This window comes from Boleophthalmus pectinirostris, unplaced genomic scaffold (assembly GCF_026225935.1).
Source record: "Boleophthalmus pectinirostris isolate CB_2022bp ecotype Guang Dong unplaced genomic scaffold, ASM2622593v1 HiC_scaffold_2826, whole genome shotgun sequence".
Taxonomy (NCBI): domain Eukaryota; kingdom Metazoa; phylum Chordata; class Actinopteri; order Gobiiformes; family Gobiidae; genus Boleophthalmus; species Boleophthalmus pectinirostris.
In genome coordinates this window covers 193,412-218,053 of record NW_026571291.1, presented here as the reverse complement: position 1 = coordinate 218,053, position 24,642 = coordinate 193,412, and the positions used below count along the sequence as shown (strand labels likewise).

Below are 24,642 nucleotides of genomic sequence, written 5' to 3'. Positions count from 1 at the left end.
CCTGTCCTCCCCCTGTCTCCTCTGTCTCCTCTCTCTCCTCTCCTGTCTCCCTGTCTCCTCTCCTCTCTCCTGCCTCCCTGTCTCCTCTCTCCTCCTGTCCTGTCCCTGTCTCCTCTCTCCTCCCTCTCTCTCTCCTGCCCCTGTCTCCTCTCTCCTGCCCCTGTCTCCTCTCTCCTCCTGTCCCTGTCTCCTCTCTCCTGTCCCTGTCTCCTGTCTCCTCTCTCCTGCCCTGTCTCCTCTCTCCTGTCCCTGTCTCCTCTCTCCTGCCCCTGTCTCCTGTCTCCTCTCCTCCTGTCCCTGTCTCCTCTCTCCTCCTGTCTCTCCTGTCCCTGCCTCCTCTCCTCCTGCTCCCCTCTCTCCTGTCTCTCCTCCTGTCCCTGTCTCTCTCTCCTCCTGTCCCTGTCTCCTCTCTCCTGCCCCTGTCTCCTCTCTCCTCCTGTCCCTGTCTCCTCTCTCCTCCCTGTCTCCTCTCTCCTCCTGTCTCCTCTCTCCTCCCTGTCTCCTCTCTCCTCCCTGTCCTCCCTCTCTCTCCTGCCCCTGTCTCCCTCTCCTCCTGCCCCTGTCTCCCTCTTCTCCTGTCCCCTGTCCTCCTCTCCTCCTCCTGCCCCTGTCTCCTCCTCTGTCTCTCCTGTCCCTGTCCTCCTCTCTCTCTCCTGTCTCCCTGTCTGCCCCTGTCTCCTCTCTCCTGCCCCTGTCTCCTCCTCTCCTCCTCCTCCCTGTCTCCTCTCTCTCCTGTCCCTGTCTCCTCTCTCTCCTGCCCTGTCTCCTCTCTCCTGCCCTGTCTCTCCTCCCTCTCCTCTCTCCTCTCCCCTGTCTCTCCTCCTGTCCCTGTCTCCTCTCTCCTGCCCCTGTCTCCTCTCTCCTCCTCCTCTCTCCTCCCTGTCTCTCTCTCCTCCCTGTCTCCTCTCCTCCTGTCCCCTGTCTCCTCTCTCCTGCCCCTGTCTCCTCTCTCCTGTCCCTGTCTCCTCTCTCCTGTCCCTGTCTCGTCTTTTTCTTTTCACATTTTTCTGTGTTTCTATCGTCTTTTCTCTTTCGTCTCTTCTGTTTTTCACTGTTTCCCTCCAGGTGAGATAAAAGTTCTCATGACTCAAAGTTAAATATTTAACAAATAAAATAAAATATAATTGTGGTGTGGTGACACGACTTAATATTTGAAATAAATACAAATAAAATAATGATTTTCTGACTTATCTCCATGAAAACAAACTGACATCAAAAACACCAGCGACAGTTTTTACACTTTTATCTGTCACCACCAGAACACTGACAGTTACACACTTTGTACCTTGTGTGTATGAGTGTGTTTGAGTATTTTACAATACTGTGTGTGTTTGTGTGTGTTTCAGAGTGTATTTGACAGTAGTGTGTATTTGTGTGTGTTTGTGTGTGTGTGTTTCAGAGTGTATTTGACAGTATTTTGTGTGTATTTGTGTGTTTGTGTGTGTGTGTGTGTGTGTGTTTCAGAGTGTATTTGACAGTATTTTGTGTGTGTGTGTTTGTGTGTGTTTCAGAGTGTATTTGACAGTATTTTGTGTGTTGTGTGTGTTTGTGTGTGTTTCAGAGTGTATTTGACAGTATTTGTGTGTGTTTGTGTGTGTTTCAGAGTGTATTTGACAGTATTGTGTGTGTGTGTGTGTGTGTGTTTCAGAGTGTATTTGACAGTATTTGTGTGTTTGTGTGTTTTCAGAGTGTACTCGGAGCTCTCTCAGGTCAGTAATAATCTGACTCACCCTCGGTTTAAGTTGACGGACGATCAGGACGAGGCCGACGTCATCTGGGCCTACAACCACATCAAGGACTTCAGGTCAGACTCGTCCTGCTCTAGTCTGGTCTAGTCCTGCTCTAGTCCTGGTTTAGTCCTGGTTTAGTCCTGGTTTAGGTGTGGGGTGACGACTGTATTTTAAAAGCAATAAAGTTTCCTAGCTACAGTTTTATCAGCGTCTCCAAAATATTGTAATAAATATTGTACAGTGAGATGTTTATTGTGATAATATCGAACTGTGAGATTTGAACATCGTCACATCGTCCCCCGCAGCAGCAGAACCCGGCTGAGAAAAGCTCTTCCTCAGTTCCCTGTGTCTCTGTCTCCCCCTGCAGGACTCTGAGTGAACTGCGTCCTCACGTCCTGCTGAACCAGTTCCCGTGCGAGAGCCTCCTCACGGTCAAAGACTGTCTGTCCGCCGTGTCCCGCCGGGTCAAGTCCGACTGGCTCCCGCTCACCTTCAACCTCCAGACCGAGCTGCCGCAGTTCATCCGCTGCTTCCAGACCAGAGCCCAGAGGTAACGGGCGCTTTAAAGCTCCACTGCGGAACGTTCCTGCTTTGCCCGGAGTCTCTCTGTGTAGAATCTGTGTCGCTTTTATTCACTACGGGAGTTTTTATTGTTCAAAAATACAATCGTGTTGTCTGTGAATGCGGCGCCTCTCCACAGATCTGACCTGTAACGCAGCCTACAGTGGGCTCCTTTGAAATATTCTCACCCACGGAGCTTTCTAGACAAACTTTGAGCTGCTTTTGGGTCTGGTCAAGTGTTAACGGAGGGAAACAGGGTCAGATTTTTGACATTCAAATGTCTCTTATTCAGAAACTAGAGGAACTATTGAAATAAGTAAAGTATCAGAATGTAGGAAAGAGTTACACTCCAACAGGGTCAAGTTAAACCTGTGAGATTCTTTCAAGTTCAAGACAAAAAATTTAAAAAACTCACATCGGTAACGGAGGGAATGAAATATGCAGCACTTTTTGGTCAATAAATCCAAACAGTGATAACTCTTGGTTCTCACTTACATATCCTTAACAAACTGGTTTGAATATTTGCTTCATATAGTTTTCTACCATATGGTACAAGATTAGGTTGAAAAACCTCTTACTTTTAGAGTCATGAGATTTTTTATTAAGAAAGGTTCATGGTAACGGAGGGAAAAGTAACGGAGGGAAAATTGTTACAAACAAGTAGAACAGAGGTGTCAAAGTCATTTTGGTCCAGGGGTCGTATCCAACCGACTTTGATCTCAAAGGGGCCGGATCAGAAAACTATATATGTGCTATATATACTATATATATGATATATATATATATATATATATATATATATATATATATATGTGTATATATATATATGGCATATATAAACCTCAAAAATAACAATAAGTTCAAATATTTGTGCAGAGAAAACACAAATCTATTACAGAAATCTTTTTTAATTTGATGAACTCTTTCTTTTACAAAATATTATTTTATGAACAACCTGAAACTTTAAGAAGAAAAATACAATTTCAACACAAAGTTTTAACATGAACTTGTATGTAAAATAGGAATAAGTCAATTTTTGTTGTAAAATCCTGCACTCGGCTCCACTTTTCTCATGTTGGACATTTTTCTGATGAGGGTGTCACGGTCAACAGTCAAAACGATCGTCCTTTAAGAGCGTTTGGAAAGAGACAAGTCTTCATTTGTGCTGCTCTGGTGGGAGGGGCCACGTACAGAGACGCTGGAGACGCTGCTGTGATAAACACCACAGAAAATTAACAAGATTTTAATAGAAAATATAATTAAAATATTTTAGTAGAAAATCAGCCGAGGGCCAGATTAAAGGTCTTATTATGTTTGACACCTGTGAAGTAGAAGGTGCAGGATTTTACATCATTTGTCACTTTTTTCTTCTGAAAACTTTAATATTACTTCAAAATGAAAGGAAACTATTTCTATAAAATATGTCAGTCCTTCCAAGAACATTTTTTATCATTTTAAATACTTTTTTTTTTTGAAAAATCCTGTCCCTTCATCAACAGTTCAAAGATGGAATAACACAAGATATGATGAAATACAAACATTTATTTACATGATTTTTCAGGTCTTTGAAATTTGGGAAATAATTTTTGTTCCATGTTTCATTACATGGTCTGTTTAAAACGGATGGAACTTTAGAACCAAAAATGGATACAGAAAAAAGGTCAACAGTTTCATAAACTAGAGTACATATGTATCTGTTCAATACATTTTTATATCAGATGAATTCACTTGAGTTTTTGGTCTTGTTGTTTACTTCTGCTTGACCGGGTCCTGTTGTAATTTGAATCCTTATTTTCCTTTTCTTTTGTGTCTGCAGAGGTGAAGACAACCACTGGATCTGTAAACCCTGGAACTTGGCTCGAGGTTTGGACACTCACATCAGCAACAACCTGAACTGCCTCATCCGACAGAGAGAAAGTACACCAAAGGTACAGGATATTATAACAGAATATGATCTGAAATATATAGGAAAAATAACTGTACAAAGAGAGAGAGCAGGCCAAAGGTACGGAACTATGTAATATAATATAACATGATCTGAGGCCCCGTTCACACGAGTGTGTATGTGAGTCCAGATGTGATGGGGACTGTGGGACTCCTGAAAACTCTGATACTCTGATGTAGGAGCTGGAGTCTCGTCCTGATTGGACACGACACTGTGACTCGCTCCTTCTGATTCTCTGGGTTTGTGACGTCGTCATGTGACGATATTGAGGAAAACAGTTTAAACAAAAAACAGAGCAGCAAACTCAAACTCACAGAGGCCAAAATTAAAAACTAAAGACTGGGACTAAGTCGTGGGTCAAATTAAATATTTACTGACAAATTTCAACAGCATCTGCATGTTTTCTCTTCTTTCGAGATCTGTAATGTTAAATCTTTTCTTATTAAAATAAATGTTTAATAATAGTTTTTTTTTTAAACATTGAATCCAGAACAAGCAGCATATACAACATTTTAGTTTTAAATAAACCATGTCTCTATAGTCGATCTGTAGCAGCTCTGATACAGACTTGATTTGATCTCATGGCCCAAATATAATTATCATGGGCCAAATTCAGCCCCCGGGCCTGAGTCTGACACGTCTGATTTAGACAAACGTCTTAAAATCCAGTGGTACGTTCAGTAACAACTGAACCTTGTTGTCGGTTCACAAAAAAACAGTTTTCACACTTCCCATCTAACTCGACTCAAAATCATCTTTTGCAAATTCAGACCTGCTGCTCCACGTCCTTGTTTTTATCGTCCACGTGACGACAGGAAGATTTTTGACTGTGACACAGAAACGTTGTGTCTGGACACAAATCGTTTCTGATACAGTGATTCATTTCAGTGTAAACGTGACCTCAAATATACAGGAAAAATAAATGTACAAAGAGAGAGCACAGCAAAGGTACAGAATATTATACAAATTTAATCCTAAATATGTGGGTGAAAAATAAGTGAATCTAAAGGACAAAACACTTCCTCATCAGACAGAAAACACCAAAAGAACAGAACATGATTCAAATATGATCCACAGTAAACACAGAAAAGAAGTGTACAGAAAGAGACGGAGCACAGCACAGGGACAAAACAGTAAAATAATCTAATATCATGTAAAAATGGTCCAAAACAAATGGATATTAGGGGAAAAAACTACAAAAAGCATCTGTGGTTCTGTTCTGGTTATTTTATTTACATTTTTTTTACTACTTTCTCCTTTTTATAAACACACAGAAGACATCGTGTATATGAAGCAAGATAAATGGAATTATGTAGCAAACAAATGAATTTTTTTTTTAACAAAGCAAAGGGAGGGCAACTTTTAGTTTAATTTATTTTCTTTACTATATAATTCCATATATTTTGCTTGTTTGTTGTTTAAAAAGTTGTAAGAAAGTAGTAAGGGAAAAAACCGTACAAACTTTTGACTGGTCCCGGTTTTTTAATGCTTTTTTATTTATTGTTTTATTTTACTGTCTTCGGTGTTTTCGTGCTTTTATTTTCTTTGTTTATCAGATGAGCTGTAGAAAAATAAGGTGATTAAATAAAATAGCAAAAAGTATTTATTCAGTTTTAGTTTTATCAGATTTAACGCAACGTGAAAATATGAAATGAAAGTCAAAAACACAAACGTCCAGTGAAAAGAAGTTTAAAGGCAGTCAGCACACACACACACACACACACACACACACACACACACACACAGACACACACACACAGACACACACAGACAGACACACACACACAGACACACACAGACAGACACACACACACACAGACACACACACACACACACACACACAGACACACACACACACACACAGCACACACACACACACACACACACACACACAGACACACACACACAGACACAGACACACAGACACACACACACACACACACACACACACACACACACACACACACACACACACACACACACACACACACACACAGACACACACAGACACACACACAGACACACACACACACACAGACACACACACACACACACAGCACACACACACACACACAGACACACACACACACACACACACACACACACACACACACACACACACAGACACAGACACACACACACAGCACACACACACACAGACACACACACACAGACACAGAACACACACACACACACAGACACACACACACACAGACACACACACACAGAACACACACACACACAGACACACACACACACACACACACACACACAGACACACACACACACAGACACACACACACACACAGACACACACACACAGACACACACACACAGACACACACACACAGACACACACACACACACAGCACACACACACACACACACACACACAGACACACACACACACACACACAGACACACACACACAGACACACACACACACACAGACACACACACACACACACAGCACACACACACAGACACACACACACACACACACACAGACACACACACACACACACACACACACAGACACACACACACACACACACACAGACACACACACACACACACACAGACACACACACACACACACACACAGACACACACACACACACACACACAGACACACACACACACACACACACACACACAGACACACACACACACACACACACACACACACACAGACACACACACACACAGACACACACACACACACACAGACACACACACACACACACACACACACACAGACACACACACACACACACACACACACACACACACACACAGACACACACACACACACACAGACACACACACACACACAGACACACACACACACACACAGACACACACACACACACACACACAGACACACACACACAGACACACACACACACAGACACACACAGACACACACACACACAGACACACACACACACACACACACAGACACACACACACACACACAGACACACACACACACACACACACACACAGCACACACACACACACACACACAGACACACACACACACACACAGACACACACACACACACACACACACACAGACACACACACACACACACACACACAGACACACACACACACACACAGACACACACACACACACACAGACACACACACACACACAGACACACACACACACACACACAGCACACAGCACACACACACACACACACACAGACACACACACACACACACACACACACACACACACACACACACACACACACACACACACACACAACACACGCACAGACACACACACACACACACACATATACACACACATATACACACACACACACGCACACATACACACACACGCACACACACACACACACACACACAGACACACACACACACACACACACACACACACAGATTCCACACTCTCTGGATTTTGTTTTGTTTTTTTTTCTCTTGGAGTTTTTTATTTTTTTTTGTGACCTTGGTTCACAGAGTCTCCACTCGTCTTATCTCTGTCACATCCTTCAGACTAAAGTGAGGAGGAGAGACAGAGACAAACAGAGGCGGGGGGAGGAATCGGAGATAAAGAAAGGAGGGGAAAGGGGAGCAGAGGGAGGGAGAGAAGGAGCCTGACTATGGAGTAAGAAAGTTTCAGAAATATACGACCCGTCGGCCTTAAACTCCGCTCAGACCCTCCTCACACTTTTATGTTTCTAAACATTTCAGGAGCCGCGTCAGGAGCCCAGAGTCTGAACTCGAAACCACAGAAAAACTCAACCTTAAATCAACAAACGACAAACTGATGAGTTTCTCATTGAGATGAGAATAAAAAACTTTTAGACCTTTTAGACCAGGTTTAGACCAGGTTTAGACCAGGTTTAGACCAGGTTTAGACCAGGTTTAGACCAGGGTTAGACCAGGTTTAGACCAGGTTTAGACCAGGTTTAGACCAGGTTTAGACCAGGTTTAGACCAGGTTTAGACCAGGTTTAGACCAGGTTTAGACCAGGTTTAGACCAGTTTAGACCAGGTTTAGACCAGGTTTAGACCAGGTTTAGACCAGGTTTAGACCAGGTTTAGACCAGGTTTAGACCAGGTTTAGACCAGGTTTAGACCAGGACTATATTACGCAGCCTGAGTCTCACTTCTTTTTAAATAACTCTAATAACACTCAAAATATCGTTTAACTTTAAAAACACAATGTAGAAAACTAACAGCACTCAAAAAAAATCACTTGGCTTTAGAAAACACCAGACAAATAACTTTAACAACACTTAAAATATCACTTAGCTTCACAAACCACCTTATAACATCCTCTATACCCTATCTCGCAACATCTGCCAAACACTTGTCTTTGACAGTTCCTCAAAACATTCAAAACCTCGCAGACATTAGACTATTTAGATTTCTATCAAATCATTTATCTGGATTAAACTTTACTCCAAACATTGCAAATATTCACTTATCCTTAGCAGTGCCTCAAAACCTCTAATTTGTACTCTGATTACTCCGGTACATGTAATCTGTTACTCCCCAACACTGCATATATAAAAGCCACAAACATCAGCCATTAACGCCCCTCCTCCTCCCAGCGAAGCTTTAACTGTCACTCCACTTTGTCGAAGGAGCAGGAAGTGGACCCCCACGTTGTCTTCAGGCGTCTTCTACACGACACAGAGGGTTTACATCATTATCAGGGTCAAACAAAGGTCAAGTGTCAAAAGAACAGAAGGTCCTTGTCTTTCCTGCACACAAACATAATGGTCACAAAAATTAATGCAAAACAACCCAAACCTGGAAATGAAGTTGAAAGAATTTAAACAAATCAAAGTAAAAGAAACAAATCAGATTAAAACGAGACAAAACAAGTATCTTATGGTAACACAGGTCACAAAAACACCTCATATATATAATATATCATCTAAATGAATCACTCTTCATCTGTAAAGCTCCAACAGTTTTACATTTACTCAAATAAAGCAGCAGGAACATCTTCATCTGAATGTCAGGGGCCCTTCAATGGACTTTTACACCAAAACCTTCATCTTTTTAACCACCAGGTTTAGACCAGGTTTAGACCAGGTTTGACCAGTTTAGACCAGGGTTAGACCGGGTTTAAGACCAGGTTTAGACCAGGTAAGACCAGGTTTAGACCAGGTTTAAGACCAGACCAGGTTTAGACCAGGTTTAGACCAGGTTTAGACCAGTTTAAGACCAGGTTTAGACCAGGTTTAGACCAGGTTTAGACCAGGTTTAAGACCAGGTTTAGACCAGGTTTAGACCAGGTTTAGACCAGGTTTAGACCAGACCAGGTTTAGACCAGGTTTAGACCAGGTTTTAGGCCAGGTTTAGACCAGGTTTAGACCAGGTTTAGACCAGGTTTAGACCAGGTTAAGACCAGGTTTAGACCAGGTTTAGACCAGGTTTAGACCAGGTTTAGACCAGGGTTTAAGACCAGGTTTAGACCAGGTTTAGGTTTAGACCAGGTTTAGACCAGGTTTAAGACCAGGTTTAGACCAGACCAGGTTTAGACCAGGTTTAGACCAGGTTTTTTAAGACCAGGTTTAGACCAGGTTTAGACCAGGTTTAGGTTTAGACCAGGTTTAGACCAGGTTTAGACCAGGTTTAGACCAGGTTTAGACCAGGTTTAGACCAGGTTTAGACCAGGTTTAGACCAGGTTTAGACCAGGTTTAGACCAGGTTTAGACCAGGTTTAGACCAGGTTTAGACCAGGGTAAGACCAGGTTTTAGACCAGGTTTAGACCAGGTTTAGACCAGGTTTAGACCAGGTTTAGACCAGGTTTAAGACCAGGTTTAGACCAGGGTAAGACCAGGGTAAGACCAGGGTAAGACCAGGTTTAGACCAGGTTTAGACCAGGTTTAGACCAGGTTTAGACCAGGTTTAGACCAGGTTTAGACCAGGACTATATTACGCAGCCTGAGTCTCACTTCTTTTTAAATAACTCTAATAACACTCAAAATATCGTTTAACTTTAAAAACACAATGTAGAAAACTAACAGCACTCAAAAAAAATCACTTGGCTTTAGAAAACACCAGACAAATAACTTTAACAACACTTAAAATATCACTTAGCTTCACAAACCACCTTATAACATCCTCTATACCCTATCTCGCAACATCTGCCAAACACTTGTCTTTGACAGTTCCTCAAAACATTCAAAACCTCGCAGACATTAGACTATTTAGATTTCTATCAAATCATTTATCTGGATTAAACTTTACACCAAACATTGCAAATATTCACTTATCCTTAGCAGTGCCTCAAAACCTCTAATTTGTACTCTGATTACTCCGGTACATGTAATCTGTTACTCCCCAACACTGCATATATAAAAGCCACAAACATCAGCCATTAACGCCCCTCCTCCTCCCAGCGAAGCTTTAACTGTCACTCCACTTTGTCGAAGGAGCAGGAAGTGGACCCCCACGTTGTCTTCAGGCGTCTTCTACACGACACAGAGGGTTTACATCATTATCAGGGTCAAACAAAGGTCAAGTGTCAAAAGAACAGAAGGTCCTTGTCTTTCCTGCACACAAACATAATGGTCACAAAAATTAATGCAAAACAACCCAAACCTGGAAATGAAGTTGAAAGAATTTAAACAAATCAAAGTAAAAGAAACAAATCAGATTAAAACGAGACAAAACAAGTATCTTATGGTAACACAGGTCACAAAAACACCTCATATATATAATATATCATCTAAATGAATCACTCTTCATCTGTAAAGCTCCAACAGTTTTACATTTAGTCAAATAAAGCAGCAGGAACATCTTCATCTGAATGTCAGGGGCCCTTCAATGGACTTTTACACCAAAACCTTCATCTTTTTACCCCACCAGGTTTTTTAGACCAGGTTTAGACCAGGTTTAGACCAGGTTTAGACACAGGTTAGACCAGGTTTAAGACCAGGGTAAGACCAGGTTTAGACCAGGTTAGACCAGGGTTTAGACCAGGTTTAGACCAGGTTTAGACCAGGTTTAGACCAGGTTTAGACCAGGTTTAGACCAGGTTTAGACCAGGTTTAGACCAGGTTTAGACCAGGTTTAGACCAGGTTTAGACCAGGTTTAGACCAGGTTTAGACCAGGTTTAGACCAGGGTAAGACCAGGGTAAGACCAGGTTTAGACCAGGTTTAGACCAGGTTTAGACCAGGTTTAGACCAGGTTTAGACCAGGTTTAGACCAGGTTTAGACCAGGTTTAGACCAGGTTTAGACCAGGTTTAGACCAGGTTTAGACCAGGGTTTAGACCAGGGTTTAGACCAGGTTTAGACCAGGTTTAGACCAGGTTTTAGACCAGGTTTAGACCAGGTTTAGACCAGGTTTAGACCAGGTTTAGACCAGGTTTAGACCAGGTTTAGACCAGGTTTAGACCAGGTTTAGACCAGGTTTAGACCAGGTTTAGACCAGGTTTAGACCAGGGTTTAGACCAGGGTTAGACCAGGTTTAGACCAGGTTTAGACCAGGTTTAGACCAGGTTTAGACCAGGTTTAGACCAGGTTTAGACCAGGTTTAGACCAGGTTTAGACCAGGTTTAGACCAGGTTTAGACCAGGTTTAGACCAGGTTTAGACCAGGTTTAGACCAGGTTTAGACCAGGTTTAGACCAGGTTTAGACCAGGTTAGACCAGGTTTAGACCAGGTTTAGACCAGGTTTAGACCAGGTTTAGACCAGGTTTAGACCAGGTTTAGACCAGGTTTAGACCAGGTTTAGACCAGGGTTTAGACCAGGTTTAGACCAGGTTTAGACCAGGTTTAGACCAGGGTTTAGACCAGGTTTAGACCAGGTTTAGACCAGGGTTAGACCAGGTTTAGACCAGAGTTTAAACCCACTATTTGAGAAGGACTAATCTAAACTTTCTCGTTGATGTCATCGCTCCATTTGATTCTGTTCTGTATTTTCTGTTTAAAAAACTCAAACAGTTTTGACAGTTTCCCCGCGGTGAAGGTCACGTCTGGAGTAAGAAGCTTTCAGAAATATTTGTGCACATAGAACAGAAATCCATGGGCATAAAATAAATATTCATAAACTCTCAAATGAGTCCAGTCGTACATAAAATATATTGTGTGTATTTTATCATCAGAACACGAACTGAAAAGTTACGACGTCAAGAATTACAATCACCAAATGAAAATGTACGATTAAACTTTCATCAGTACAAACACGACTTCACTGTTAAAAACACTTCATCACTTCACAGACTTGATTTATGGAGCAGAAGAAACATGGATCCAGATCAAGACTGTGCAGGTTTAAGTTTGTATCAGAGTAAAAACAGAGTCATGACACAAGGAGCAACAACAGAACAACAAGTGGTTCAGTCAAATTGATTGTAAAATGTTTTGTCTTGTCACATTGAATTCAGGAACCGAACTCTGCTGTGTGATATTGTGTAGAAACTCCTCGTCTGAACAGGAAACTGCACCTGTATGTTTGTAGAAACACAGTGGAGTTGGACTTTCAGAAGGTTCAGTACACGTGCGGAGATGGAAAAGTCCAAGTACAGGCCTCTTGATCATCAACACCAGCAGGTCAAACTTACACCACGTCTCTGACAAGACACAGAAAAACAGGCGGCTTTAAATGAGCCGCCTGACAAATATTAACTTGTTGTTTTAGCGTCTACAGCAGGAAAATGTACAGTAACTTTGACCTGGTACATGTTTTCAGGGGCTGGTTCATGTCAATGGTCCAAATCTGCACCTTTTCTGTCTCGTGGGCTCCAAACGTCGTCTCTTTTATATAACCACAGACAGTGTCGGAGTAACAGATTACATGTACCAGAGTAATCAGAGTACAAATGATGAGTAACTGTATTCAGTTAGTTACTGTTTCAGTGAGTGGTAATTGGATTACAGTTACTTTGTTGAAATAAATGGATTACACAGAGGGATTTTCCTGTTTTCACATTTTGGGCTAAATCCCTTTTTTTTTTTTTTTTTTTTTTTTTTTCGTAATTCCACTCATTGCCGGAAACTAAACCAGGTCTAAACCAGATCTAAACCAGGACTAAACCAGGACTAAACCAGGTCTAAACCAGGACTAAAATAGGACTAAACCAGGACTAAACCAGGACTAAAACCAGGACTAAACCAGGACTAAACCAGGACTAAACCAGGTCTAAACCAGGACTAAACCAGGACTAAACCAGGACTAAACCAGGTCTAAACCAGGTCTAAAACAGGATCAAACAGGATTTAACAGGACTAAATCCTGCTGTGTGGACGTGTTTCTTCTTCTTCTATCAATAATATTTTTAATTTGGTTCAATAAAGTCTGGACTTTTTATTTTCTTTTATCAGATAAAACTTCTTATGTGAAGATTTCCTCGTCTTTGTTTCTCTACAGCAAATCAAGTAATCCAAAGTAATCAGATTACATTACTCACTTTAAGTAATTTAATGGATTCTGTTACAAACTACATTTTGGTGTGTGTAATCTGTAATCTGTAGGGGATTACATTTTAAAAGTAACACTCCCAACACTGTCCATAGATGAACATCATGAGAAATGCAGCTGAGATGAAGGTTCAGGCTGATGTTCACTGTGTGTGTGAATGTTTGAATCTAAACACACAGAGAACCTGATATTTGATCTTTATCCCTGGGACAATGTTACGTCTGATGTTAGAAAACTGGCTCCACTGTGTTTCTACAAACATACAGGTGCAGTTTCCTGTTCAGACGAGGAGTTTCTACACAATATCACACAGCAGAGTTCGGTTCCTGAATTCAATGTGACAAGACAAAATGATAGGTTCACCTTTATACCTATACTCAATATTCACTGACAAGAGAGAAGACAAGAGATTAATATCTTTTACACGCGTGGAGGGAGAAGAACCGAGAGAAGAACTTTAGTTACATGTAACTTGCTTCAATCAATATCCTGTAAAGTCTCCTCGTTTCTCCACGCCTTTTATTCAGTATTAGGAGCCCTAGTTACAATGGGAACTACTCATCTCAGAGCGGGAGGGGGAACATGAAAGCATTGCAACATGAGTAGTTCCCTTTTGCTTACATACCCATTATGTTTTCAAAACACAAAAATAACACTTCAGGTCAGTGTGTTCAGGTCAGAGTTAAGGTCAGTCTGCCCTTCCTTAGTTTATCTTCCTTAAGCAATGGTCGCCCAAGATGTTTCCTATTATTGAGTGGATATGACTTTTATGACCTTCTGCAACTCATGAAATCTGCAATACTCAGAAACAGAATTGTTTAAGTGCACAATTTATCCTCCATACAACCTTTAATACATTGATTATAATAAGATTGAGTAAACAAAGTGAACATTACATTACCATTACATACACAGTGAGATTAATATAAATGTTGAATCCATCACAAAACATTTTTACAATCAATTTGACTGAACCACTTGTTGTTCTGTTGTTGCTCCTTGTGTCATGACTCTGTTTTTACTCTGATACAAACTTAAACCTGCACAGTCTTGATCTGGATCCATGTTTCTTCTGCTCCATAAATCAAGTCTGTGAAGTGATGAAGTGTTTTTAACAGTGAAGTCGTGTTTGTACTGATGAAAGTTTAATCGTACATTTTCATTTGGTGATTGTAATTCTTGACGTCGTAACTTTTCAGTTCGTGTTCTGATGATAAAATACACACAATATATTTTATGTACGACTGGACTCATTTGAGAGTTTATGAATATTTATTTTATGCCCATGGATTTCTGTTCTATGTGCACAAATATTTCTGAAAGCTTCTTACTCCAGACGTGACCTTCACCGCGGGGAAACTGTCAAAACTGTTTGAGTTTTTTTAAACAGAAAATACAGAACAGAATCAAATGGAGCGAACACATCAACGAGAAAGTTTAGATTAGTCCTTCTCAAATAGTGGGTCTAAACCTCTGGTCTAAACCTGGTCTCCTGGTCTAAACCTGGTCTAAACCTGGTCTAAAAACCTGGTCTAAACCTGGTCTAAACCTGCTGGTCTAACCTGGTCTAAACCTGGTCTAAAACCTGGTCTAAACCTGGTCTAAAAAACCTGGTCTAAACTTGGTCTAAAACCTGGTCTAAACCTGGTCTAAACCTGGTCTAAACCTGGTCTAAACCTGGTCTAAACCTGGTCTAAACCTGGTCTAAACCTGGTCTAAACCTGGTCTAAAACCTGGTCTAAACCTGGTCTAAACCTGGTCTAAACCCTGGTCTAAACCCTGGTCTAAACCTGGTCTAAACCTGGTCTAAACCTGGTCTAAACCTGGTCTAAACCTGGTCTAAACCTGGTCTAAATCTGGTCTAAATCCTGGTCTAAACCTGGTCTAAACCTGGTCTAAACCCTGGTCTAAACCCGGTCTAAACCCTGGTCTAAACCCTGGTCTAAACCCGGTCTAAACCCGGTCTAAACCCGGTCTAAACCCTGGTCTAAACCTGGTCTAAACCTGGTCTAAACCTGGTCTAAACCTGGTCTAAACCTGGTCTAAACCTGGTCTAAACCCGGTCTAAAACCCTGGTCTAAACCTGGTCTAAACCCGGTCTAAACCTGGTCTAAACCCTGGTCTAAACCTGGTCTAAACCCTGGTCTAAATCTGGTCTAAACCCTGGTCTGGTCTAAACCGGTCTAAACCCCGGTCTAAACCCTGGTAAACCCGGTCTAAACCCGGTCTAAACCTGGTCTAAACCTGGTCTAACCTGGTCTAAACCTGGTCTAACCCTGGTCTAAACCCTGGTCTAAACCCGGTCTAAACCGGTCTAACCCGGTCTAACCCTGGTCTAAACCCGGTCTAAAACCCCTGGTCTAAACCCTGGTCTAAACCCGGTCTAACCCTGGTCTAACCCTGGTCTAAACCTGGTCTAACCCTGGTCTAAACCCGGTCTAAAACCTGGTCTAAACCCGGTCTAAACCCGGTCTAAACCGGTCTAAACCTGGTTTAAACCTGGTTCTAAACCTGGTCTAACCCTGGTCAACCCTGGTCTAAACCTGGTCTCTGGTCTAACCTGGTCTAAATCTGGTCTAACCCTGGTCTAAACCTGGTCTAAACCCGGTCTAAACCCGGTCTAAACCTGGTCTAAACCTGGTCTAATAGAGCTAGAGCTCTAATGTCGGCTCTAATACAGATCAGATCAAATCTGTGTCACACAGATCGACTACAGAGACATGATTTATTGAAAACTGTATTATTATTTTATTTTCTGTTTATTCTGGTTTCAAAGTTTAAACAAAAATATTATTAAACATTTATTTGAATAAGTAAAAGTTTTAACATTACAGATCTGGACAGAAAAGAAAACATGCAGATGTTGGTGAAACTTTTCAATAAATATTTAGTTTGTCTCACGACTTAGTCCCAGTTTTTAATTTTGGCCTCTGAGTTTGATTCTCCAGGTTTAAGGTTTGGAGATAAAAACGACAAAATAAATACGACAAAATAAATACGACAAAATAAAACGACAAAATAAATACGACAAAATAAAACGACAAAATAAATACGACAAAATAAAACGACAAAATAAATACGACAAAATAAAACGACAAAATAAATACGACAAAATAAATACGACAAACACAAAAACTGTGATTTTTGTCAATATAAACGTTTCCAAAGACATCAGTTTGTGTGTCTCAGGTTGTGTGTGTTTGTGTGTCAGTTGTGTGTTGTGTGTCAGTGTGTCAGGTTGTGTGTTTGTGTGTCAGGTTGTGTGTTGTGTGTCAGGTTGTGTGTTGTGTGTCAGGTTGTGTGTTGTGTGTCAGGTTGTGTGTTTGTGTCGTCAGGTTGTGTGTTGTGTGTCAGGTTGTGTGTTTGTGTGTGTGTTAGTGTGTCTCAGGTTGTGTGTTTGTGTGTGTGTGTGTTGTGTGTCAGGTTGTGTGTTAGTGTGTCAGGTTGTGTGTTTGTGTGTCAGGTTGTGTGTGTGTCAGGTGTGTGTGTGTGTGTCAGTTGTGTGTTTGTGTGTGTCAGTGTGTGTGTGTGTGTGTTGTGTGTTGTGTGTCAGGTGTGGTTGTGGTTGTTGTGTGTCAGTGTTGTGTCAGGTTGTGTGTTCAGTGTTGTGTGTGTGTCAGGTTGTGTGTTGTGTGTGTGTGTGTGTGTGTCAGGTTGTGTGTGTGTTCAGGTTGTGTGTGTGTCAGTGTGTGTGTGTGTGTGTCAGTGTTGTGTTGTGTGTGTGTCAGGTTGTGTGTCAGGTTGTGTGTTGTGTGTCAGGTTGTGTGTTGTGTCTCAGTTGTGTGTGTGTGTGTTGTGTGTGTGTGTGTCAGTGTGTGTGTGTGTGTTGTGTGTGTCAGGTTGTGTCAGGTTGTGTGTGTGTCAGTGTGTGTGTGTGTTGTGTGTTGTGTGTCAGTGTTGTGTGTTTGTGTGTGTCAGGTTGTGTGTTGTGTGTCAGGTTGTGTGTGTGTCAGGTGTGTGTGTGTTGTGTGTGTGTGTGTGTCAGTGTTGTGTGTGTGTGTGTGTCAGGTGTGTGTTGTGTGTCAGGTTGTGTGTGTGTGTCAGGTTGTGTGTTGTTGTTTGTGTGTCAGGTGTGTGTTGTGTGTGTTGTGTCTCAGTGTGTCTCAGGTTGTGTGTTTGTGTCGTCAGTGTGTGTGTGTGTGTTGTGTGTCAGGTTGTGTGTTTGTGTGTGTCAGGTTGTGTGTGTGTGTGTTGTTGTGTCAGGTCAGGTGTGTGTTGTGTCAGGTTGTGTGTTGTGTCTCAGGTTGTGTGTTTGTGTGTCAGGTTGTGTGTGTCAGGTTGTGTGTCTCAGTGTTGTGTGTGTGTGTTGTGTGTCAGTGTGTGTGGTTTGTGTGTGTGTGTGTGTCAGGTGTGTTGTGTCAGGTTGTGTGTTGTGTGTCAGGTTGTGTGTTGTGTGTCAGGTTGTGTGTCAGGTTTGTGTGTGTGTTGTGTGTGTCAGTGTGTCAGTGTTCAGGTTGTGTGTTGTGTGTCAGGTGTGTTGTGTGTGTGTGTGTTGTGTGTCAGGTTGTGTGTTGTGTGTGTCAGGTTGTGTTTGTGTGTGTCAGGTTGTGTGTTGTGTGTGTGTCAGGTGTGTGTTGTGTGTGTGTGTCAGTGTTTGTGTTTGTTGTGTCAGGTTGTGTGTGTGTCAGGTGTGTGTTGTGTCAGGTTGTTGTGTGTCAGGTTGTGTGTTTGTGTGTGTCATGTGTGTTGTGTGTTAGTGTCAGGTTGTGTGTTGTGTCAGGTTGTGTGTTGTGTGTCAGGTGTGTGTTGTGTTTGTGTGTGTCAGGTTGTGTGTGTGTGTGTCATGTGTGTGTCAGGTTGTGTGTGTTGTGTGTGTTGTGTGTGTTGTGTGTCAGGTTGTGTGTTTTGTGTGTCAGGTGTGTGTGTGTGTGTGTGTGTGTTAGTGTGTCAGTGTGTCAGGTTGTGTGTTCAGTGTGTCAGTTTGTTGTGTCAGGTTGTGTGTGTGTTCAGGTGTGTGTTGTGTGTCAGTGTGTCTGGTTGTGTGTGTCAGTGTGTGTTGTTGTGTGTTCAGGTTGTGTGTGTGTCAGGTTGTGTGTTCAGTGTGTCAGGTTGTGTGTTAGTGTGTCAGTTTGTGTGTTGTGTGTGTGTGTGTCGTCAGGTGTGTGTGTGTGTGTGTGTCAGTTGTCAGGTTGTGTGTGTTTGTGTGTCAGTTGTGTGTGTGTGTCAGGTGTGTTTTGTGTGTCAGTGTGTGTGTGTCATGTTGTGTGTGTGTGTGTGTGTGTGTGTCGTCATTGTGTGTGTGTGTTTGTGTGTTCAGTTGTGTGTGTGTGTTGTGTGTCAGTGTGTCAGGTGTGTGTTGTGTGTGTCAGTGTTGTGTGTTCAGTGTGTGTCTCAGGTGTGTGTTTGTGTGTGTCAGGTTGTGTGTGTTTGTGTGTGTTGTGTGTGTCAGGTGTGTGTTGTGTCTCAGGTTGTGTGTTTTGTGTGTCAGGTTGTGTGTGTGTTTGTGTGTGTCAGGTTGTGTTGTGTCAGGTTGTGTGTGTGTCAGGGTTGTGTGTGTGTGTCAGGTTGTGTGTTGTGTGTCAGTGTTGTGTGTGTGTGTGTGTTGTGTCAGGTTGTGTGTTTTGTTGTGTTGTGTGTGTGTCAGGTTGTGTGTTTGTGTGTGTCAGGTGTGTGTGTTGTGTTGTGTGTGTCAGGTTGTGTGTTGTGTGTGTCAGGTGTGTGTGTGTGTTGTGTCAGTGTCAGGTGTGTGTTGTGTGTCAGGTTGTGTGTGTGTGTCAGGTTGTGTGTTTGTGTGTGTCAGGTTGTGGTTGTGTGTTTGTGTGTGTCAGGTGTGTGTGTCAGGTTGTGTGTGTGTCAGGTTGTGTGTGTGTGTGGTGTGTGTTTGTGTGTCAGGTTGTGGGTGGGTTTGTGTGGTGTCAGGGTTGTGGGTGTGTGGTGTGCGCAGGGTTGTGGTGTGTTGTGTGTGTCGAGGGTGTGTGGTGTTTTGTGGTGGTGTGCGGAAGGTTGTGTTGTTGTGGTGTGTGTCGAGGCGAGTTGGTATGTTGGTGGGTCTCACGGTTGGTGTGTTTGTTGTGTGCGTCAGGGGGTGTGTGTGTTGTTTGTGTGTGTGTCGCAGGGTTGTGTGTTAGTGTGTGTACAGGTTGGTGGTGGTTTGTGTGGTGTGTCCAGGTTGTTGTGTTAGTGTGTGTGCAGGGATTGTGTGTTGTGGTGTCCAGGTGGTGGTGTGTTTGTGGTGTGGTCAGGGTGTGTGTGTTGAGTGGTGGTGCAGGGTTGTGGTGTTGGTGTGGTCAGGGTTGTTGTGTTGTGGTGTGTGCAGAGTGTGTGTGGTTTTGTGTGTGTGTCAGGTTGTGTGTTGTGTGTGTGCAGGTTGTTGGTGTTTGTGTGTGGGTCAGGTTGTGTTTGTGGTGTGGTCGAGGTTTGTGGTGTTGTGGTGTCGCAAGGTTGTGTGTAGGTGTGCGTCAGGGGTTGTGTGTTAGTGTGTCAGGTGTTGTGTGTTTGTGTGGTGTTGCAGGTTTGTTGTGGTTTCGATCTTCGAAATTGTGTGTGGTGTTGTTGGTCTCGAGGTTGTGGTTGATTAGGTGCGGTGCAGGTTGTGTGCTTTGTGTGGTGGTCAGGGTTGTGTGTTAGTGGTGTAGGTTGTGTTTGGTGGTGTGGGTGTCGAGGTTGTGTGTTTAGTAGTGGTCAGGTTGTGTGTTAGGTGATCGTCAGGTGTGTGGTGTTGTGTTGTGGTGTGGGGCAGGTTGGTGTGGCGTTAGTGTCTCAAGGTTGTGTGTGTTGAAGTGGTCTGCGAGGGTTGTTGTTGTGTGTGTCAGGGTGGTTGTTGTGTTGTGTGTGTCGAGGTGTGGCTGGTCTAGTGGTGTCAGGGTTGTGGTGGTGAGTGGGCGTCAGGTTGTGGTGTGTTAGTAGTGTCAGGTTGTGTAGTTCGTCTCTCAGGTTGGTGTTTTAGTTGTGTGGAGGTGTGGTGTTGTTGTTGTGTGTGCAGGTGTTGTGTGTTTGGGTGTGTGCAGGTTGGTGGTGTGGTAGTGTGTCAGGTGTGGTGTGTTAGTGGCGGTCGAGAGGTTTTGTGGTTAGTGTGGTCAGGTTGTGGTGGTTGTAGGTGTGGGTGCCAGGTGGTGTTGTTGTGTGTTAGTGTCTCAGTTGTGGTGTTTTGGTGTGTGCAAGGATATGTGGTGTATGGTGGGTCTTCAGGTTGTGTGGTTTGTGTGTCGCAGGTCGTGTGTGGTTGAGTGGTGGTCAGGTGTGGGTTGTGTTTGTGTGTCAGTGGGTGGTGTTGTTGAGTGCGTCAGGTTGTGTGGGTTAGTGTTGTCAAGGTTGGGTGTGTTGAGTGCGTCAGGTGTGTGGGTGTTAAGTGGTGTCAGGGGGTTGTGTGTGGGTGCGGGTCTCAAGGTTGGTGGTGTTAGGTGGTGGTAGCAGGGTTTGTGTGTGGTTTTGTGTGTAGGTTGTGTGTGTGTGGTGCGCTCAGGTTGTTGTGTTTGTGGGTGGTCAGGGTGTGGTGTGTTAAGTGTCCTCAGGTTGTGGTGTAGGCTGTGTGTGCAGGTTGTGTGTTGGGTGTGTCAGGGTGTGGGTGTGTCGAGTGTGGTGCGGCGTTGTGTGTTAGTGCGTCAGGGTTCGTGTGTGTGAGTAGGTGTGTCAGGGATTGGGTGTGGTTCGTGGAGGTGCGTCAGTGTGGTGAGTGTTAGTGGTGTTCAGGGGTTGGTGGGTGTGTGTTTGCTGGTGTGGTCAGGGGTTGTGTGTTAGTGGTGTCAGGTTTGTGTGTTCGTGTCTCAGGTTGTGTGTTAGGATGTGTCAGGGCTTGGTGGGTGTTAGTGGCGGTCAGGTTGTGTGTTAAGTGTGTCCAGTTGTGTGGTTAGTTGCGTCAGGTTGTGTGTTAGGTCGTCGTCAGGTTGTGGTGTTTAAGTGGTGTTCAGGTTGTGTGTTCGTGGTGGCGTCAGGTTTTGTGTGGTTAGTGCGTCAGGCTTTGTGTGTTAGTGTGTCAGGTTGTGTGTTTTTTGTGTGGTCTAGTTGTGTGTTTGTGATGGTGTCAAGGTTGTGTGTTTGTGTGTGTCAGGCTTGTGGTGTGTGTGTGTCAGGTGTGTGTGTTTGTAGCTGTGTCAGGTTGATCGCTGTTGTTTGTGTGTCTAGGTGATTGTGTGTGTTTTGTGTGTGTTCAGGTTGTTATGTTTTGGTGTCTCAGGTTCGTGTGGTTCTTTGTGGCGTACAGAGTTGTGTGTTTGGTGTGGTGTCAGGTTGTGTGTTGTGGTCTCAGGTTGGTGTGTTTTGTGTGTGTCAGGATTGTGGTGTTCTTGTGTCTCAGGTTGTTGTGTTTGTGGTGTGTCAGGTTTTGTGTGTTTGTGTTCTCAGGTTGTGTGTTTGTGTGTGTGTCAGGCTAATGGTTGTGTGGTTGTGGTGTGCTAAGGGTTGTGTTTTTAGTGCGGGTCAGGATTGTGTGGGTTGTGTGTCAAGGTTGTGTGTTGTGTCTCAGGTTGTGTTGTTAGTGGTGTCAGGTTGGTGTGGTTGTGTCTCAAGGTTAGTGTGTTTTTTGTGGGCGTCAGGGCTTGTGTGTGTGTGTGTCAGGTTGTGTGTTTGTGTGTGTCGGTTGTGGTGTTTGTGGTGTGTCAGGTGTTGTGTGTTTGTGTGTGTCAGTTGTGTGTTTTTGTGTGTCAGGTTGTGTATTTGTGTTGGTGTCAAGGTTGTATGTTGTGTCTCAGGTTGTTGTGTTTTTGGTGCGTCAGGTTAGTGTGTTTTTGTGGTGTGTAGGGTTGTGTGTTGTGTCGTCAGGTTTTGGTGGTGTTTGTGTGTGTCGGAGGTTGTGTGTTTGTGTTCAGGTTGTGGTGTTTTGTGGTGTGTCAGGTTTTGTGTGTTGTGTGTAGGTGTGTTTTTGTGCGGTCAGGTGTTGTGTGTTGTGTGGTGGTCCAGGTTGTGTGTGTGTGTGCTCAAGGTTTGTGTGTTTGTGTTGTCAGGTTGTGGTGTTGGTGTCTCAAGGTTGTGGGTTAGTGTGTCAGGTTGTGTGTTTGTGTGGCGTCAGGGTTGTGTGTTGTGCTCTCAGGTTGTGGTGGTGTTTTGTGCGTCAGGTTGTGTGTTGTGTCTCAGTGTGTTGTGTGTTTGTGGTGTCAGGGTTGTGTGTTTGTGGTGCGTGCGAGGTTGTGTGGTTTGTCGATGTGTCGATGGTTTTGTGTGTTGTGTCTCAGGTTGTGTGTTTGTGGTGCGTCAGGTTGTGGTGTGGTGTGTCTCAGGTTTTGTTTGGTTTGTGTGGTGTCAGGGTGTGTGTTGTGGGTCTCAGGTTGTGTGTTTGTGTGGCCGTCAGGTTGTGGTGTTTGTGTGGCGTCAAGGTTGTGTGTTTGTGGTCTCAGGTTGTGTGTTTTTGTGCGTCAGGTTTGGTGTGTTGGTGTCTCAGGTTGGTGTGTTTGTGATGTGTGTCAGGGTTGGTGTGTTTTGTGGTGTGGCGTCCAGGTTGGTGTGTTGTGTGTGTCCAGGTTTGTGTGTTGTGTCTCAGGTTGTGTGTTTGTGTGCGTCAGGTTTTGTGTTGTTGTGTCTCAAGGTTGTGTGTTTGTGTTGTCAGGGTGTGTGTTTGTGTCCTCAATGGTTGTGTGTTTTTTGTGCGTCAGGTGTGTGTAAGTCGTGGAGGACCGGTGTTGTTCCGTCGGGAGGAGTGGGCGGTGAAGTTGACGTCAGGTTCATGTTGATGTGTGTGTGTTTTGTGTGTCAGGTTGTGTGTGTGTGGTCAGGTTGTGTGTTTGTGTCTCAGGTTGTGTGTTTTTGTGCGTCAGGTTGTGTGTTTGTGTGTCAGGTTGTGTGTTGTGTCTCAGGTTGTGTGTTTTGTGTGTCCAGGTTGTGTGTTGTTGTCAGGTTGGTGTGGTTGTGTGTCAGGTTGTGTGTTTGTGTGTGTCAGGATGTGTGTTTGTGTGTGTTTGTGTGTTGTGTCTCAGGTGTGTGTTTGTGTGTGTCAGGTTTGTGTGTGGTGGTGCGGAGTGTGTGTGTGTTGTGTGTTTGTGTCAGGTGTGTGTGTGTGGTGTTCTTTGTGTTGTGTCAGGTTGTGTGTTTTGTGCGGTCAGGTTGGTGTGTAAGTACGTGGAGGAGCCGGTGTTGTTCCGTCGGGAGGAGGTGGGGCTGGTGAAGTTCGACGTCAGGTTCATGTTGATGTGTGTGTGTTTGTGTGTGTCAGGTTGTGTGTTTGTGTGCGTCAGGTTGTGTGTTGTGTCTCAGGTTGTGTGTTTTTGTGCGTCAGGTTGTGTGTAAGTACGTGGAGGACCCGGTGTTGTTCCGTCGGGAGGAGGTGGGGCTGGTGAAGTTCGACGTTTCATGTTGATGTGTGTGTGTTTGTGTGTGTGGTGTGGGGTTGTGTGTGTGTCTCCAGGTTGTGTGTTTTTGTGCGTCAGGTTGTGTGTAAGTACGTGGAGGACCCGGTGTTGTTCCGTCGGGAGGAGGTGGGGCTGGTGAAGTTCGACGTCAGGTTCATGTGATGCTTCGGTCGGTGCAGCCGCTCAAACTCTACACATACAACGTGTCTGGCTGCGCTTCGCAACAGGTACAACGCACAACAACACACAACACACACAACACACAACAGGTACAACACAACAACACACAACACACACAACAACACACAAACAGCACAACAGACACACAATACACCCACACACAATACACAACACAACACAACACACAACAGGTACAACGCACAACACAACACACACACACACCGCACAACGCACAACACAATACAACACAACACACAACACAACACAACAACACACAACACACAACACACAACAACACAACACACAACACAACACAACACAACAGGTACAACGCACAACAACACACACACACAACACAATGCAACAGGGTAAACGCACAACACACACAACAACATACACACACACACACAACACAACACACAACAGGTACAACGCACAACACACACAACATACAACACAACACAACATACACAACAACACAACACAACACACAAACAACAACGCACAACACACACAACACACAACAGGTACAACGCACAACACACACAACACAACACACACACACAACGCACACAACACACACAA

The 24,642-nt window shown here is 43.8% G+C and overlaps 1 protein-coding gene across 1 annotated transcript in view; it reads left to right on the top strand.

Moving 5' to 3' along the window:
• The window catches only part of LOC129410927 (tubulin--tyrosine ligase-like protein 12), a 29,318-nt gene extending 5,225 nt beyond the window's left edge, over positions 1-24,093 (top strand). The window contains exons 3-6 of the mRNA XM_055160024.1: positions 1,688-1,804; positions 2,098-2,280; positions 4,108-4,219; positions 23,956-24,093. Of these exons, the coding sequence (XP_055015999.1) occupies positions 1,688-1,804; positions 2,098-2,280; positions 4,108-4,219; positions 23,956-24,039 (496 nt within the window). The 3' untranslated portion in view covers positions 24,040-24,093. The remainder of the gene's footprint in view (positions 1-1,687; positions 1,805-2,097; positions 2,281-4,107; positions 4,220-23,955) is intronic.
• The last annotated feature ends 549 nt before the right edge of the window (positions 24,094-24,642 follow it).